This window comes from Vicia villosa, linkage group LG3 (genome assembly GCF_029867415.1).
Source record: "Vicia villosa cultivar HV-30 ecotype Madison, WI linkage group LG3, Vvil1.0, whole genome shotgun sequence".
Lineage (NCBI taxonomy): Eukaryota > Viridiplantae > Streptophyta > Magnoliopsida > Fabales > Fabaceae > Vicia > Vicia villosa.
In genome coordinates, this window is record NC_081182.1 from 44,981,954 (window position 1) to 45,001,210 (window position 19,257).

The 19,257-nt window shown below is 36.9% G+C and overlaps 3 protein-coding genes across 3 annotated transcripts; 1 reads left to right on the forward strand and 2 right to left on the reverse strand.

Annotated features, from left to right (window-relative positions):
• Window positions 1-1,992: 1,992 nt before the first annotated feature.
• Window positions 1,993-10,025, reverse strand: LOC131661232 (uncharacterized). Its single transcript, XM_058930691.1, has one exon. It carries the CDS (start codon window positions 4,428-4,430, stop codon window positions 3,759-3,761), a length of 672 nt encoding a protein of 223 aa, XP_058786674.1. The 5' UTR covers window positions 4,431-10,025; the 3' UTR covers window positions 1,993-3,758.
• Window positions 10,026-10,178: 153 nt separating this feature from the next.
• On the reverse strand, window positions 10,179-11,863 carry LOC131661231 (protein TRANSPARENT TESTA GLABRA 1). The gene has a single exon (XM_058930690.1). It carries the CDS (start codon window positions 11,524-11,526, stop codon window positions 10,495-10,497), a length of 1,032 nt encoding a protein of 343 aa, XP_058786673.1. The 5' UTR covers window positions 11,527-11,863; the 3' UTR covers window positions 10,179-10,494.
• Window positions 11,864-17,288: 5,425 nt separating this feature from the next.
• Window positions 17,289-18,362, forward strand: LOC131657974 (uncharacterized). The gene is made up of 2 exons (XM_058927314.1): window positions 17,289-17,681; window positions 17,787-18,362. The coding sequence occupies exons 1-2, from the start codon at window positions 17,289-17,291 to the stop codon at window positions 18,360-18,362; spliced, it is 969 nt and encodes a 322-aa protein (XP_058783297.1).
• The last annotated feature ends 895 nt before the right edge of the window (window positions 18,363-19,257 follow it).

The window sequence follows — 19,257 nt, forward strand, 5'->3', positions numbered from 1 at the left end:
CTCACAGTTTGAGAGTACTCCAGTCCCCTTTCAACATGAAAAAGGATTTCACTACTGTTAGATATTTGTACAAGCCTAAACCCAAGACTTCTCGTACAATCTTCTAACAAGAAGACCACCAAGAACAGTCCTCTTGGATCAATCAAGTTGAAATGAGAACAATGCTCTCACTTTCAACCTCTTGCTTCCAACAATCCTGGATAGCAAGGTACAACCAAACAAGTAGAACAAGAAAACAATGCTTCCTTTCTACTATCTTGTTTCCAACAATTCTGGACAAAAAGGAATTACAAAACAATTCTGGAAAATATTTGAGTAAATAAAGTTAATGAATATATATCAATCACTATGATTAATCTTCTCTTCCAAACAAGAAATTTATAATGACAATATAGTGCTCAAGTGTTTATGAGAATGATATGAATTTTCTAGGATGTTATGAACATACATGTAGAAAATTCTTTATGAAATATTAAGAACAAAAACACTTGTTTGAAAATTCGAATGAAAAATATAAAGTTAGATTGCAATGGAAGAGGTGATTTTTAATTTGAAATTTCAAGTATTTATAAGTGCACAACACCTCTATGAAACATGGTAAAGTTTGATACATTTTCATGAAGGTACTTCTTAAGTCAGTTAAAACGGTCACTTGACTTGACAAGTTCACAACATTTTTCAAATTTCAAATTTAAAAATACTGTTTCAAAACATTGTAAATTGTGGCCGTTTTTGTGTTGTTGTGGCAGGTCGAAATGCCACAATTTACCAAAATCTGAATGTTTGTAAAAATTGAAAAATTAAAAAAATTCTAGATATTTGAACCAACCTTATGCAACATCTATTGATTTATCAAAGTCAATATATTATATTTGAAAGTGATTTAACATGGTTCAAACATGAAAAATATTATATTTGAAAATGATTTAACATGATTCAAACATGAAAAATATTATATTTGAAAATGATTTAACATGGTTCAAACATGAAAAATGAATTTTCAAATGCATGATAAAAAATATTTTGAGCACTAAGAAATCAATATAATTTGCATGCTTGTACCTCTATTAATTAAGATCAATGTTAGTCTTCAAAGTGGAATTCTTGATATGTTTGTTGCTAGCTTTCATAATGATGAGTCTTGATCACCTGATGTTACAATTGAACTTGAAATTTTTTTCATTCTTTATCCATTCATTTGTTTATCATTTTTCTTCATCAAAACACAATAGATGGAGAGTCTTGAACCACATAAACAGTTCCAATTTACAACTTCTCGCCTAATCTCTATCCAGTGCAACTTCTAACTAGAAATCAACATCTAGATATGAGAAATCGATATCCACTTCCAACCACTGCAATGATTAAAAACAATCCCAATCACGGCTACTGTTTCAGAAAAAGTCACAATTTCAGTGACAAAACTAATCACCAACTAGTGATAAAAGAAGATCACACTTTCAAAACAATATACTTAGTCTTGCTTCACAGCTTGAACTAAGAACAATACTTGATCTTGCTTAAAATCTCCAATAAAGAATAATACTCAACTTTATGCTTAAAATCTTAAAGAGTGAGAACAACAACTTGACAAACATTCAAGTAACAAACAGTCTACCACATTATATTAAAAGATTTGTGGGTGACTTGCACACACACTAGAGACTCTCAAAACTTCCGACCTAAGACTTCCCCTATTTTTTACAATTATGAAAGTTGTTAATACATTAGGTTAGCGTTCTCTTTAAATATTCTTTGGCATTTCATGGGCTTTGAAACCTTTGCCCTAATTCTTACTTGATCCACACGCTGAGAGCTACAATAAATCCGCAAAGAGATCTTTTTCAATCTTGGAACAAATCTTCAAGTTTCCTAAATTTTTCAATCATCTAATTTTAGAAACTTTAATTTTGTCTTGATTTGATTCTATAGTTCCAACTTAAATCTTCTTAACCTGCGAATATTATTGAGATATATCTAAGGGAAATATCAGAAAATCAAATCAAATTTGTCAAGATTTAAAACAGCATGTACTGATGTTCTGGTTCAGAATATCATGACATTTGTTAGAACATTTGTCTTCAATGTAAGCTCAAACTCTATTGTATTAGTATGATCAAGATGTTACGACATCTTGCTCAGCATCTGTCATGAACCAAGTTTTAGAAAAATTGTTGCCAACCCTAAAACTATGGAACTAACAATAATTATTGAAGAGAAGAGGATGTTACATGGATGTGTGGTAAAACTATGCAGGATAGAATTAGAAATGAAATTATTAAAGAGAATGTTAGGGTGACGCTTATAGTAGAGAAGATGGTGAGAAATAGACTTAGGTGGTTTGAGCATGTAGAGAGAAGACCTGTAGATTTTGTGGTGATGAGAGTAGATCATATGAAGAGAAGTCAAACAACTGGAGGAAGAGGGAGACTTAGAAAGACTATAAGAGAAATTATTAAGAAAGATTTTGAAATTAACTATTTGGACAGAAGTATGATCCTGAATAGATCATTATGGTATAAGTTGATTCATGTAGCCTAATTCACTTAATGGGATAAGGCTTGGTTGTTGTTGTTGTAAATATTCTATTTTAACTATTTAAATTATAAATTCTATAATATAAAATATCTAATAATTTTTTAAAAGAATAAGTTTTTAGTAATTAAAAATAAAGGACGATGCATTAAAATTTTAAATCCATACCATACCCTCATTGAAGTTCTACTTCATGTGTCACAGCGGATGAGAGTTGTTGAAGTTTGAGAAATGGAACTTTGCAACAAAATATTATTGAGCGAGAAAGGGCACTTTACAATAAAAGGACTAACAAAAAGATCAACTTCTAGACATCTCTCTCAGATACAACTTCCATCATAGTTGTTTAGGGATGATGATAAGGACATGGAGTAGTTTTCACCCGTTTGCTTGCATGATTTTCTTGCTTCTGCTTTATTTGTTTCTTCATGCTTCTTGAATTTCTCTGTATAATTAATGAATATTTTAATTTTTCTATGTTTTATTTAATATATATGATCTATGTGCTTTGATGTATTCCATGTATGTTTATCTTTTTATCGCCTTTTTGATCATGCTAAATAGGGAGAATTATAATCTCAAGGGAAGTAGGGTATAGTCTCTATATTTTTCAGGGGGAGTTTAACAACTCCAAACTTTTATAGTTATTTGTTTGTTTGTCCACCTCCCTAAGAGATGTGTTATAATCATCAAAAAGAGGGAGAATATGGATCTATGTGCTTGCAAGTATAAAGTTTATAATAGTCGGATGACCTAAATGATTTTGATGATGATAACACTATGAGGTAAATTTTTCATTTGAAGGTATGATCACGTTGTTATGCTTAGGAGATTAAATATGTCAAAGTCAATCTCTTAAGAATAAAATCTAATGTCAAGCGGAATTCGATGAAATCCCTGAGGATTTATGATACACATGTAACATTATGACAAATACACGGTTAAAATTAAGAGAAATGATATGTATACACCTGAAATTGACATATACATCGTATATTCATACGATAATGCATACTGTTTTATTTTTATTTATTATTTTAATCAAACTTAAAACTTGTGCAATTGAAAGTGAGAGTTAAATGCTACGGTGTACTAAGGTGTTACAATTGGAGTGTAAATATAGCACTCCTCTAAAATTAATGATACACATGTATATATCCTTTTTACTACAAAAGTATATTTACTTTACAATTCTCAGTCATATGAAAGAAAAAAAAAACACATCAAGGTTGAATAGAATCAGCACTGACCCATTTCCAATAATGTTTCTTAACAGAAACAGCTTTGTGTGCAACTTTCTTGTCGTCGGAATCAGCATACTCATCAACCTCATGAGAGCAAAAATCACCCTCTGGCAAACCCTCAACCGTAGCATAAAAAGTATGGAAAACGTAGCAACCAAGCAAACCAGGATAAGTCTCTGAATCCCTCTCTTCCACCCTCATCTCATACGAATTCCGATCAATCGTCACAGCGTTTGACCCAACAACGAGCATGGAGCCAAGCTCTTCCCTGATCTCTCTAAGGGCGGTGGATTCTGGAACCTCGTTGGGCTTCATCTTTTCCGTTAAGGGCCTATTCCGCTGGCTCACTTTGCCGTTGGACAATTCATGGTGCGACTCCAACAGAAACTTTCCATCTTTACCGGTAATCAGAACCTTAACAACCTGAACGGTTCGAACTGGGGGATTGGAATCATCGAGGGAGGTTTCTCCCTGAGAAAGTTCGAGCCAGAGATTGTGGACGTTCTTGGTGCCGGGGTTTACACCCCAGGATGCGAAGGAGTTGGAGGGTAAACGAGGTTTGAGCCAGTCGGAGAGAGACTGTGGAGATGCGAAATTGTGGCGGCGGTTATTGTTGTTGGGGATGTGTAATGACGTGGCGATGTGGGACATGGCGGGAAGTTTGAGGAAACGACCAGGTTTGATAGGGACGGTTAGTGGTTGTTGTTGTGGTGCCGTGGGACGGAGAGGACTAAGTGTGTCTTTAGTTGGAGTTTAGTTGGTGTTTAGTTGGAGGAGAGGGGAGTGGCATTTTTATTTTTCTTATTATCAGAGGAAAAAGTCAATTTTAGTTCCTATATAAAATAGAGGAATTATTTAGAGGAGGACTTTATTTTGTTCTGTGAAGTATTTTATGGGCTAAATGAAGTGCTACAAATTTAGAATTGAACTCCCTCCACAGTTTGTATATTTTTAATAATACTATAATATAGTATCCTTCCACATAAGAGGAGGTGGCAATCGAGTCAAGAGAAAGAGGATTGCTCACATTATTCGTTCAGGAAATTCTGATCTTTGTTTTTTTTTTTTTCAATAAACAAAGTTAGGTTCTTTTATAGTGATATGGCTAGTAGTTTATAGGGAACAAATGAGGAAGAATGAACTTTCTGTGACTCATTAGGTGTGTAATGAGCAGATTTGATATGTTTCTCTTATCTGATAACACGGTGAATTCTTAGAAGATCATAGGGCAGTTGGTTGGAAAGAGGGATATCTCGGATTATTGCCCCGGTTGGTTGGGGTCCTAAGCCTTTCAAATTCAATAATCATTGGTTTGGTCACAAAGATTTCTTCAATTTTGTTAAATCGGAATGGAATTCTTTTGAGATCTCAGAGAAGGGGCTTATGTCCTCAAGGAAAAACTTAAAGCTTTGAAAGGGGGGCTAAAATGGTGGAATACGAAAATTTTTAGCTGGCAGGATTTGAAGGTTGGTACTTTTGTCTCTGATTTAAATGACCTTAACACTGTATTAGAGGATTCCGTTGATATTAGTTGCAAGGAGGTGGTAGAGAAGAGATATAAGGTCTTAAGGATTAATATTAATATTCTTTTTCTACATAGTTTGTTCGTGGAAGAGAGTACAAACCTTTTTCAGACGAAGAAATCAAGGAGGTGGCGTGGAAATGTGATGGAAATCGAAGTCTAGGTCCGGATGGATACAATTTTGAATTCTTAAAGAAGTGTTGGGATGTATTGAGGGAGGATGTTAATATATTTGTGAAGGAATTCCATGCTTATACCAAGATTCCAAAGGTAGTGACGTCTTCTTTTATCACCTTAATACCAAAAGGAAAAACCCTTAAGTCTTGAGTGATTACACACCTAAATTGGATGCATATACAAGATTTTTGCCAAGATTTAGGCCAATAGATTAAGGAAGGTGGTTGACAAACTGGTCTCCAAGAACCAAACAACTTTTATACCAGGGAAGTTATGAACTCAATGGGTTTTGGGGCCAGGTGGAAATCATGGATGGAGGCGACTGTTTTTAAAAGCTCAATGTCAATTTTGGTTAATGGAAGTGCAGCGGAGGAATTTGAAGTTAGCAAGGGACTGAGACAGGGGGATCCTGTGTCCCTTTTTTTTCTTTGTTATAACTATGGAAGGTGCGTCTATTGGTTCTCATGAGGAGAGCAGGGGAGGTTGGATCCTTTAAAGGTTTTTAAGTTAGCGAAGCAACATCTTTCGATCTTATATAATTTGCGGACGACACCTTAATAATGGGAAGAAGTTCTTGGGGTAACTTATGGATTTTGAAGGTTGTCCTTAGAATCTTTGAGTCTAAAACAGGGTCGATAACAAAAGCAATTTGTAAGGTGTTAATGTCAGGGATGGTTTTTTACAAACAGCGTCAACTTTCTTGGCGTGCAAGTTGGACACAATTCCTTTCAAGTTCTTGGGAGTGCAAGTTGGTGGCAGTCCGAGGAGATACAGCATGCGGGGGCCAATAATAAATAAGATGAGAAAAAGGTTATCTATTTGGAAAGGTAAGCACATTGATATGGGAGCAAGAATGATATTAGTGAATGTTTCCATTAGTGTTATCCCTGTGTATGTTATGTCTTTCTACAAAGCTCCTTCAAATGTGGTGAAAGAGATTACTAGCATACAGAAAAATTTCTTGTGGAACAACACTGAAGAAAAAAGAAATGCTCACTAGATAAGCTGGAAGAATGTTTGCAACAAGAAAGAGGATGAAGGTCTTGGAGTAAAGGATATAGGTCTATTCAATAAAACTCTTTTGCTAAAGTGAAAGTGGGTAATTTTTGTGGATAAGGAGGCTCTTTGGGTCATCATCTTGAACCATAGGTATTGTAAACCTGCTCTTGTTTTATTTACTAAATTCGATCAGTGCAAAAAGAAAACCCAGTCCGTATGGTGGGAAGAGTTAAGGGACTTGGGAGGCATGTCTGAAGTGGAGAGACGCATATTCACTGAGAATATTAGTTGCAGTGTTGAAGATGATAACAATATCTCTTTCTGGAAAAGTAAATAGATAAGTAACCAAGCTGTCAAGGATGTGTTTCCATCTTGATTTCTCTAATCTGAGTTGCATGAAGCAAGTGTGGTAAACATGGGGGAGTGGATAAATGATTCTTGGTCTAAAGACAACTGACCAAACCTTAAAACAAAGCTTAGAAATGTGGGCTAAAGGTTGAGGTCTTAAGTGATAAAACCTAAACCACACTTCCAAGTTTTAGCATCTAAAAGAAAAGAAAACTATTTGATCGAATGTTAATCCTTGACCTAATGAAGACCTTAGAACCTTGTTCCAACATAATCAAAAGGAATCAAATTGAACCAAAATTCAAATACAAACCTTTGCCTCCAATTGGAATTCAAGTAGTTTACAAGTGAAATCAACCTAAAAAATGCATGAGTAGGCAAATGCAAATGACGATGCAATGTGAATAGAAGCCAAACTCTTAACTTTTATTCTTTGATTTTGTTAATTTGACTTAATGTTAGAGAGATGCTAAACATACATGCATGCTTATGGTTAAGACAATATTTGACTCAGAGAAATGAAATCATGGCCTTGGGACCTCTCACCATAATTTCAGATGAAACTCAAAACTTATTACCAGATGAAAAGCAAAAGATAGTGAGGGACAAAATTGGGTTATGACAAAGAGAAATAGTGGACTCAAGTTCTTGAGAAAGTCCCTCAAGAATTATTCTAGTGTTCATGTGGTGAGACTGACTAACTAGGTCAGAGTTGTTGGGCAATACGATTGGATCATTGCTAGGCTCAACTGATACCATGCTAGAATGTTGAATATTAACCATGATTCTCTTGAAATCTATAGAGCTATACTCCCTTCAATCATCTAGACTAAGTTACACTTTGTTAGTCTCTACTTAATAACAAAATATAAACTCAACTGTGTATATTTCAACATGCGAATTAGGGGGGAGGAAATAATTCAGTTTCTCTGTCCTTAACCAGAAACTCAGCAAGAACAGTTAAATATTCCAGAACATTACCTACTAGTAAATCAGTAGATTTTTACCCATATTGACTGTGAGGAAACAAAGATGAGCATCCATTCTTTAACTATGCAGACATCCTGAGATATATTTCTATAAACTATGAAGGAAACATTATTTTTTAATTATGCAAGGAAAAGTGGTTCAGTCTTTAACTACCTTATCAATACTAGGATATCTGCAAGAAAGGAACACGTGAGCTTAAGCAGGGTGTTTATGAATATGTTTATAAGTTTTTTTCTGAAATGGTAATTGGTAAATGCATTAAGCAAGCCAACTTATATGAGTATAAACCACACATCCAATCCTAAAATTGATTACAGAAAACTTTAAATGAATTAGAGCCACGAACTTCACAGTTAAATCTAATTGATCCTGTCACTTACAGACAGGAGATGTTGAAAAGCATATTCAATATTCATCAGTGCACAGTTTGATCCACGATTGTAGTCTTACACTCTTATCCAAAATATGGCAGCTAAATTCATTAAAATACAAGTAGCAGGTATTTTTAGGCATGGGGAAATTAGCAGCATGATAGAAACGGGTACTAATTGATATATTTATATAATAATGACTATCATCTGAAATGCAGAACAGCGTGCAGAAAAGCAATGCCAAATGGACTTCAATAAGTTGCAAATTCTTTATGAGGGCACAAGTTGCAAATTCTTTACGAAGGCACGAGATTTTGGGCAGACCTTCAAAGTTAATATACAATTGTTGTAGCTAATCTTCAATTTACACTAGTTCGTAAAAAAATGCAATAGTATCGGATACTTCAGAGCTAGGATTAATAGTAATACAAAGGATAACAGACCATGTTATTTGAGGAAATACCAATGTAGTCAAACACGAGATCTTAATGCTATGTTTGGTTTGGCGGCAGAAATTGAAAAAGCACGGTGAAAAGTCACGGTAGCATAGAAGCTACACTTTGTGACTTCAGGTTTTCACGGCAAACTGCTATCCAAACGTGTGGTGGCGGTGAAAAGAAGCTGATCCAAACACACGCAAAGTATGATCGGTATGCAATGAAAGATTGTAACTCGACATGTAAAATCCTACCGAACACCCATAAAAGCATACAAATTATAATTCATAGACAAAATAACTAATAAATCACAACATTCAACCAATTTAATTAATATTTCGTATCCATCATTATGTAAGAAGTTAATAACAACCAAGTACTAAGTTCATAAAGTAACACAAAAAACTAAGTTCACAAGTACTCACAAGACTTAATACTTAACCTCAAAAGACTAATTACAAAATAAGAGATTACAGAGTTGTGAAAGAAATAAAAGAGGAAAAAGAGTTGCAAGATGTGCAACAAAAAAAAAAGGGAGATAAAGGACGCCGACGGCGTCGCAGGGGACGCCGCCGCGGTCGTAGTGATGAGAGGAGGACTGCAGAGAACAAGGGGTAAGGGGCAGGTGTTGCAGTAGCAGAGAACGGAGAGGGATGGGAAGCTGTTGTGTTTTGGGGTTTAGAAAGGGGAGGGAACTCTGCTTTTAATTATCAGTAAACAGGGCTTCTGAATTGTGTTGGTCTTTCTTAACCGGGTCAGTTTTTGATCAAAAACAGACCCAGCTAAGAAAGACCCAACACAAATCTAAAAAGCCCAACAGGAATTTCTATCAAAAACTGACCCAGTTAAGAAATGGCCAACACAAATCCAAAGCCAACACGATTTTCCCTTACTATCCCCCTGAAGATCTCTCGATCTTGACCACGACGGCGCTAGAAAAAAGATCTTGCTCTAATCGTAGTATGTTCTGGCAGCCGTGGCACGTGAGGTCGTACGATCAATGCTAAGAAAATCCTGTCACAAATATATCTTATTGGCATATAATTTTCCTCGGTCTTCTTTCAACTCTAATACTGAACGATCCTCCATCGAGTCAACATTCCTTAGCTCTACAAAACTCCCCCACACATACTCAAATAACCGAAAACAATACTATACTGTGTTTTTTTTACTGAGGGCTACACAATTTTCTTTTGTTTAAAATCTTACATAATCATCTATAACCACTTACGCATTGAAATATTCTCATTTCCGCAGTACCAAGTATACTTATTATTTTTTACCAAAAAAACCCAATCCAATCCAATGCGACACTGCAGCTCTTATAACCGAGGAATATAAGTATACTTCATTGACTAAATATCTACATAAATGGCACGAATGAAGGCTTTGGCAAAGTTTAATAAACAACCATTCGTTACTACTGAGACAATACATACAAGGGTGTTCACTGTTCAATAACAATACAAAAAGAATCAACTTTGAAATTTAACAAGGGTCACTCATTTAGAAGGGCAGCAATTACAATATTAAACTCGTTAAATTCCATCTTCAATTCAACAAGCAAATGCAACTTCAATTTCAGCTATAAGTAAAACATGAACGTAAAATAGTTTGCTTTGACTATCACACTACCAATTCACTCTTACATGTGAAACACAGCAGTAGTTTAAGACCACCAAAAGAAACCATTGCATACATTAGACAGTAATACAATATACGCATAAGAATCATCGAGTCCTCTATAATTAATGCATGACCGAGTTAGACTAGACTACTACTCAATACATATCAATCACACACAACTCAAAACACTGCAATGAGTAATTTGGCTTTCAAAACTACAAGTAAACTATTCCCTGACCTGAAATTCAAACCCTCAAAAGCTGCATCTTGTTCGCAAAAGCAATTGCAATCCAATCCGGCTGAGCCGCAGACCACTGAAGCTGATTAATCTCATAACCAGAAGAATACATAGACATTGGATCAATCCCGTTCGGACCCGCCACAGTAGGCAACTCCCACATAAGAGCCTGTGTATCATCTCCGGCCGAACAAATATGCTTCGAGCTTCTTGGAGCCCAAGCAATCGCATTAACACCCGCCCGATGCCTCTCCAATTCCGCGACAGGCGTGGTGGGTGATCTAATATCCAAAATCACAACTTTATTACTATCCATCAAAATAGTCGCCATGTATCTCAAATCCTTCTTGTTCCAAGCCAAACGAAGCAAAGGGGTATCCGGTTGAGGACTCTCATAGATAATAGTAGAATGCTCTTTGTCCCTTAAATCAAAGATCCTAACAGACCCATCAGCAGAAACCGAAGCGAAAACTCTCGATTCCCCCCAAGCGATATCGTAAACCTCTTTATCATGAGCAATAAGCTGCGTTTCCACAACCCCTCTTTCAATGTCCCAGATAGTACAAGTGGTGTCAATACTCGAAGTCCCAATTCGTTTCGGCTCAATTTCGTTCCAGTCGAAGGAGGTTAACGGAGCGCAAAACTCGCTGGTTTTGCTGTTGTTGAAAAGAGAAATGGCCTCGACGGAATTCTCGCGAACTTCCCAGAGACGGAGATAGTCGCCGGAGGTAGCGAGGAGGTCGGAGGATGATTTTTGGAGGGTGGAATGGGTTGAGGGATGGAACATGAGTTTGGTAGGTGGGTAAGGGTGATCGAAGGAGAGTGAAGGTTGGGGTTTGATGGAGAGAGTGTCGGGGTTGAAAGAGAGGATGTCGATGCGGTTGGTGTATTCTTCGAGGAAACTACCGACGGCGATTCGTTGGTGGTGTTGGGGATTGGGGTTTGAAGAGAAAGCCATGGCGTAGAGAGGGTGGGGGGAGTCGTAGGTGACGGAGTTGTTGTCGGATCGGAGGTGGGATTCTTGAGTGGAATTGTCCATTTTTGGTGAATGGGGGAAGAATGGGAAGAGGAAGGGGTTGAAGAAGAAGAAGAAGAGAGAAAGGGAAAAGTTAGGTGGGAACTAAAAATGAAGAGAAGGGTCAATGAAATTGAAATGCACGCGGCTTAAATTCTCAACTTGCTTCTTCTTCTGCTTCACATGATGTTGTTCATATTCCTACACTATAGTCATAAAGTCCCAAACTTAAGGGTGTTGGAGTCCCAAACTTAAGGGTGTTAGACTTAGCTCTTTGTGCTGTGGTATGCCAAAATTGACGGGAATGTACCTCCACGTTCTCGATTTTGAACTCACCAGTTTGTGCTACTCATTAAGCCAAACCACCAATTTTGTCTAATTAAGAGATGGAGAGAGAGGGGTGGACCTATGTGAGCTCCAGGGAAATAAATGAGGATTTGGACTTATTCGATTTTAGACTCGTAAAAATAAAAAGGAAAATGCTTATTAGTAAGAAAGTGGAAAAACAAGAAATGCAAGAATAGATCACAACCATCCATTATCACCCCAACTCCCATGATCCTATTAAAAAGGAAGTTAAATTTAAAGTTAATTTAAAATTCACCACTAAAATAGTGACACATACTCATTCTTGCATTTCTTCTTCAAATTGCTTCATACTAAATAGCACTACTCTTATTCTACCCCATAAAAAGAGGATTTCGACTTATTCGATTTTATTCAATTTTAAAATGTAAAAAACCATACCGAAAATATATACACGGTTAAGAACCGAAAAATATAACCCGGGTTATTAGAGCGGAAATTCCTGTCACTTTGCCAATTTATATATAATCGGCAATATACTTTTGGTATTATGGGAATTATATATAATTTAAAATAGTAACTAACATTTTTTATCACTATATTTCTTTATCTTTTCATTAAACCTCTCAAAAACCCTTCCATACTCAATTAATTTTTTCATTATAAATTTTTATTTTTGTGGTTCATCATATCAAAAGGGGCTCAAGGAAGTAGAATTTAAGGTAAAGTTTATTTTATTCAATTCACATTCCATACTTTATGTTGTTTTTGAATTTAGAAACAGATAATGCAAAAATCGGAGGTATATTTCCGATTTGCAGTTGAACTAAACTGGAGGTATATTTTCGGTTTATGTCTGTGTTTATTTTCCCAACATAATTGATAATTATGATGTCTATTACATTAGGTATGGTGCATCCCGAATTCCCGATAACATTCTCAAACCTAATGTATGTGAAGTTGTTTCACCACTCGTATCTCCTATCGTAACAAAGGTGATAGATATTCGCGAGCAATTTGAAAATAGAGAAGTGTTTGAATTACGTGACGACGTGTTGCGATTTAATGTTGTGATTGGAAGTTTCGATAATGGTACGGCTAGAAGAAATGCATTTGTGACTTTGACATGCGAAAGAAGTGGAAAATATATCTGTCGTATCCAAAAATTGAAACGCGACGACACCTGATCAAGAAGATGTGAATGCCCATTTATGTTGCGTGGTTATCTTTTGACAAATAACAAATGGAGATTTAATGTGATATGTGGTTTACACAACGTACCATGATCTAACTCAAAAGTTGGTTGGTCATCCAATTGCATGCCGGCTTCTTCCGGATGAGAAAACATGTGTTTCTGACATGACTTTGAGCTTAGTACCGCCCAAAAACATACTTGCAACCTTGAAGCGCAAAATACCCGAGAATACATCAAATATCAAGCACGTTTACAGGCATTATTAATCCAAATTAGCGCTTAGGAGAGATCGAACCGAGATGTAACACCTCATGAAACTTCTAGATGAAAACAATTATGTTTGTAGGCACCGACGAGGTGATGATGGAGTTACAGTAAGAGATAATTTATTGGACTCATCCCGACTCCAGTAAATTGTTCAATACATTTCCCAACGTGCTCATAATTGATTTAACATATAAGATCAATAAGTACAGGCTTCCTTTGTTGGAAATTGTTGGTGTCACGTCGGCTGAGAAAACATGTTATGTTGGTTTTGCATTTCTAGAGTGCGAAAAAAGGACAATTTTGCATGGGCTTTGGAGGTTTGTGGGTCAATGTTGAAGGATCAAGAAGATATGTCAAAAGTCATTGTTACTGACCGAGATACAACATTAATGTGTTTGGTTGCAACTGTATTTCTTACTTCTTACGCCTTACTTTATAAGTACCATATTGCTAAAAATGTGAGAAGTCGAGTTAAACCCGCGGTGGAAACAAAATAGATTGCAGGTTAAGATAGAAAATTGGTTAGGGCGGACGTTATTGTGGAGAAAATATATGGATGCATGAAATGTGATAGTAAATGCATCTACAAAAGAGCTATACATTTATGTTGTTTTACAATTCAGGAATGTTTGCGTGAAATATCCTGATCTAGTGAAATATGTCGAAAGCACAATACTTGATCAGGTAAAGGAGAAGTTTGTTTGTGTTTGGACCGATGAGGAAATGCATCTCGGAAATACAACAACAAACTGAGTTGAGTTTGCTAATGCATGACTGAAGAATTGGCTGGGAAATAACAAGAGTGATTTGATTATGGGTTGGGATAACGTGAACCAGATGATACTAAACCAACATAGAGAGATACATACATGTTTTGGTCGTAGTATCACGGTGTTGGAACACAAGTTCAAAGACACCATCTCATATTCTCAGTTGGTCGTAATTTGTCTCGGGCTACTCTAAATTATATTTTTCACGAAGCCAAGAGTGCTTTTAATGTCGGTTCCGACAACTCAAAGTGTGGTTGTACAATTGTGAAAACATATGGTCTTAAATGGACACTCGCATTTTCTACTACTCCTGTCGTCTCTTTTAAACTTCCTTAGAGGAGTTGGTATTTTTCCGCTTCTTTCGCACATCCTTGTTACAAAAGCGTTTCTTCTCTCCGACCCATTATCCAATCTTCCTATTACCACACCAAAACCAAGGTTACTTGCACTCCTACAAATCCATGTGAGCATGCTATCGCGATCATCAAACTCTTGCTTTTTAATAAAGTCACCGCCGACATCTACCGCCTTTACGACAAACCCTTCAACATTCAGAGAAACATCTACTAAATGAACTAATTCTTTTGAGATATTATCAGGGTGCACCATACATATTAGTAAACAATAACACTAATAACTGTTAGGAGTGAATTAGTAGTATTTTCATGTGATAAATTAACTATCTTTTGAGCTAAAAGTGAACTTATCTTATGCTTTTTAAGGAGTTTAGGGTTAGAATTGAACTTTAGTGGTTTGATACTAATTGTAGAACAACTTGCGTCACTTTGGGTGTTATTTGTGCACATATTGAAGTTTAGAAGCAAAGTCGAAGAAACACGCAAGGAGAAAACTCTTGGAGAGGAAGAATTACAAAGAAGGAAGGTGAAGCAAAGGCCGAGCCGCACCAATCATGGGTGAGACGCGACAAACCCTCTGACTTGGGTTCGCGCCCCGCCAGTACGTGCCGAGGCGCAATGGTTGCGTGACAAGGACAAATTATTATAAATAGAAGCCCTAATTCTCATAAGAGGGGGATCTTTGGTGTGCGAAATTTAGAGAGAAATCCTATTCAAGAGCAAACACCAACTTCCGACGGAGAATTCAACATCAATTAAAGACATTCCCTTGATGAAGATGAATCCTTCCATGAATTCTTGTGTGTTCTTCATGGCTATGGAAAGCTAAATCCCATTGTGTTGAGTTTAAGGTAGTAGTTAACCTATGAAGATACAATTATTTGATTAATTCCTGTGAATAATTGTTTAAGTTTATTATCAATGAAAAACCTTGCATTTATTTTATATCATTGTTGGACTATCAATCGAGAGATAGGGTTCATGCTTTTGCCCTAGGTTTTTACATTGACTTGTTGATTAATACTCAGAGATGAGGTTTTGAAGAAGTTTTCATAAATCATTGCGGTTAAATTCCCTTTATCTTTATAGTTATTCTGAGAGATCGAATATCATACCGGTAGAGGTGGTTCTAGATTGATCATTAGACATAATATCAGTTTTGAGGATGAATGAAGATAATAACTTAGATAATGTTCATTTGTGGATAAATTGATTATTGTATGTGAATAGGTTGATGAACCCTAGAACTCAACATATTCTTTCACCATTGTTATTCATCTTTAAGCTTTCTAGTATTCAGTTATTATTTTATTATATGCAAATTGAGAACAAACAATCAAACCAATACTTTTTATGACTCATTATAACTCAACTATAGAACGGAAGCAATATTACTTAGTCTCTGTGGATACGATATATTAAGAAAATATTTACCGAAAATACTTTCAACAAATTGGCGCCGTTGCCGGGGACTGTGTCAATATTGCACGCATTGCAATAGTTTTTATTTTGAGTTATTTTCATTAATCTGGTTGTTTCACGTGTTTGTTAGTTTTGCAGATTTAGTGTATGTGCAGCAAAGTTTCCAGCGATCAACTTCTTTTTGATCCCGAGATCGAAAGAACCTCTAGGAGATTGAATAGCAAAACACGAAAAAGAGCAAGCATAGCAAAGGCAAGAGACAACGCAACTGCGACTTCGTCACAATCCTTAGAAACAATTGACGATTCGTGTGAAGGCCTTTATTTCCACGAACTGTTTGAAGAAGAACAAGAAGCCATCTTACAACCTACTATTGTAACCATGGCCGCCACAGCTCCATGCGCAAATAGTCCACGTCTCAATCCTCAATTCGCAAGAACTGCCGCCAACGGGCGGACATCTGAATTGAAGACCGATATTCTACAGCTCATCTGTGCAAGTCCTTTCGCCGGATTGGACCATGAAGATCCATATACTCATCTGACTCGATTCTACGAGTTAGCAGGTACTACAAGTGTAGCCCAAGCAGAGGAAGAAACTTTATTCAAAAGGTTGTTCCCACACTCCTTGCTATCAAAGGCTAAGGATTGGTATCTCGATCAACCTGAAACTGTTATGACTGATTGGAATACTCTGGAAGAAAAGTTTTTGGAACGGTTTTACTCTCAAAACCGATTCTTTGATGCTAAAACAGCAATTGCGGTATTTTCTCAAGGTAGTAATGAATCATTGAATGAAGCTTAGGAAAGATTCAAAGCCATGCTAAGAAAGTAAAAGGGGCACGGATTTGCGGAAGTCGATCAAATTCACATGTTCCGCAACGGTCTTACACCTACTAATAAGATCCTACTGGATGCCACAGCTGGTGGCTCATTAATGTCTAAGACAACTGCTGAAGCAATAGAGATAATTGAGAGAATGGCTTTGAATGACCGACAAAGTAATCATGATCGTACTGTCAGAGATAAGAAGTCGGGGTTGTTGGAACTAACTAATAGTGATGCTCTCCTTGCTCAGAACAAGCTACTAACTTCACAAGTGGAGCTTCTGACACAACAAATATCCAAACTTCCACAACTAATCAAAGAGCTAAATGGTGTTTCAAATTCACACCAAGTTTCCATGTGTGAGTTATGCAAGGGAGATCATCAAACTGGATTTTGCCCACCAGTCTTGGCAGAAGAAGTGAACTATATGAATAACAACCAAGGACCAAGGCAAAATCAATACCCAAACCCTCCATCGTATCAATAGAACTATCCTCCAAGGAATAACCAAGGGTATCAACAAAGACCTAACAATCAAGGGTATCAACAACAGACTTTCCAACCATACATTCAACCACCGCCACAACAACAAGGAGGACAATCTAAGTTGGAAGAAACCATGAACGAATTCATGCAACTGTCAATGACGAACCAGAAAAATCAGGAAGCCGCAATTAAAAATTTGGAAACTCAAGTCAGGCAACTGGCTAAACAAATTGCAGCTAACCAGTCAAATGCGACATTCTCAGCCAAGACTCGAGAGAATCCTAAAGAGCATTGCAAAGCAGTTTTTACCCGAACTGGTCAAAAAGGTGGTGAGGAGGAAATTGAAATCAATGATACTGAAAAGGAGGATAATGATCATGCTACAGAAGAGAAGGAGAATGAAGTCATAATGAGCGACATGACCAAGACCAATGAAAGAGAAACAAATGAGACTAAGAAGAAAAGAAAAAGTGTTAAGAAAAAGGTGTCGGATAATGTGATACCAAGTCAACATCTCCCGTACCCTCACGCTCCATCAAAGAAGGCTGATGTTAGGCAACATGCAAGGTTTATGGACATATTTAAAAAACTTCATATAAATATTCCATTTGCCGAAGCATTAGAGCAAATGCCCAAATATGCTAAATTTATGAAGAGCATGCTCATAAAGAAAAAGGGACACAAAGATGAAGAAACTGTGGTACTTGATGCCCAGTGTAGTGCTGTAATCCAAAGAACTACTCCAAGAAAGGAATCCGACCCAGGACGAGTCACCTTACCATTAAATATAGAAGGTAACTTTACTGGTGATGGGTTGATTGATCTGGGGTCTAGCATAAACTTGATCCCTCTATCCATTGTCAAGAAACTGGGGAATATTGTGATGACGCCTACTAGGATGACATTACAATTGGCCGACAAGTCCATCACCTCACCATATGGAGTGGTTCAAGATTTGCTAGTGAAAGTAGATAAGTTTTTCTTCTCGGTGGATTTTGTGGTAGTTGACATGGAAGAAGATCATGAGGTACCGGTGATCCTTGGAAAACCATTCATGAAAACCGCCCGAATGATGATTGATATGGACGCGGGGATCATGAAAGTAAGGGTACAAGATGAGGAAGTAAAGTTCAATCTGTTCGAAGCCAAGAATTATTTTAAGAACAAAACTGATATCTTCCGAATCGACACCACTCAGGGAGAACTTAAAGATGCTAAAGATCAAGTGTAAAGTTACTTTCGGGTCGGACAAATGGTGCTCATGTACAAATCAAAACTAAGATGTCTTCCAGGTAAAAAGACACCAAAATGGTCCGGACCATTGGTAGTAAAAGAGATATGCAACCACAGAGCCGTTATGGTGGAGAATCCTCAGACAAAAGAGAAGAGAACCGTTAATGGAAAACGGTTAAAAGAGTACTTTGGGGGAATGGAGCAATGTGCACCATTCCTAAGTCCTTGAGAGCATGAATCGTCGAGCTCGAACGACGTTAAACAAAGCGCTTGTTGGGAGGCAACCCAACGCAATAAGTTTTTTATTATTATTAATTTTATGTCAGTATCACTGACCAGTGTGAATGAATAAGTACAACCTGCATAAAACGCATGACCGCGCCTCGCAGACAAGGACCGCGCCGCGATCCTTTGGCAGAAACTTTTGCGCGTCGCGTAGGATCCTGTCGCGCCGCGGTTGTGCGATAACAACTTTCTCTTCCATTCTCTTGATTACTGCAGGTTAGCCGGAACCTAACCCTATCTCCTTCTGGGGGGTGGCAGGCGCACGATCAAATAAGTTCTAGGTGCATCCAGAAGAGGATAGTAAGCTGTTATGTTTATGATCACTAACATGATGATATTTGTTTTAGTTTGCTTTTATTTATTTTGTCCCCAAGTTAGAATGAGAATCACGCAGCAAAAATGAAAACCGCGAGCAAAGTACCAGCAATGGAGCAACACGCGTGAAAGTGGTAGTGAGTGAAAAATTCGAATTTTTTTGAGATTTTTCCTTTCTTTTTCAAAAAGAGTGATAAGGCAGGTATGACTTTTTGAACTCAAACTCTTAGTGTGTGCATGAAACATAGGTTGTTAGTAAATATCGACAGAAGTTCTTTATGGTACTCAATTTT

Coding starts and splice junctions, on each gene's coding strand:
- LOC131657974 (XM_058927314.1), top strand. CDS start 17,289: ATGACGAACCAGAAAAATCAGGAAGCCGCAATTAAAAATTTGGAAACT. Junction 17,682..17,786: donor CTCCATCAAAGAAGGCTGAT/GTTAGGCAACAT, acceptor AAATTTATGAAG/AGCATGCTCATAAAGAAAAA.
- LOC131661231 (XM_058930690.1), bottom strand. CDS start 11,526: ATGGACAATTCCACTCAAGAATCCCACCTCCGATCCGACAACAACTCC.
- LOC131661232 (XM_058930691.1), bottom strand. CDS start 4,430: ATGTCCCACATCGCCACGTCATTACACATCCCCAACAACAATAACCGC.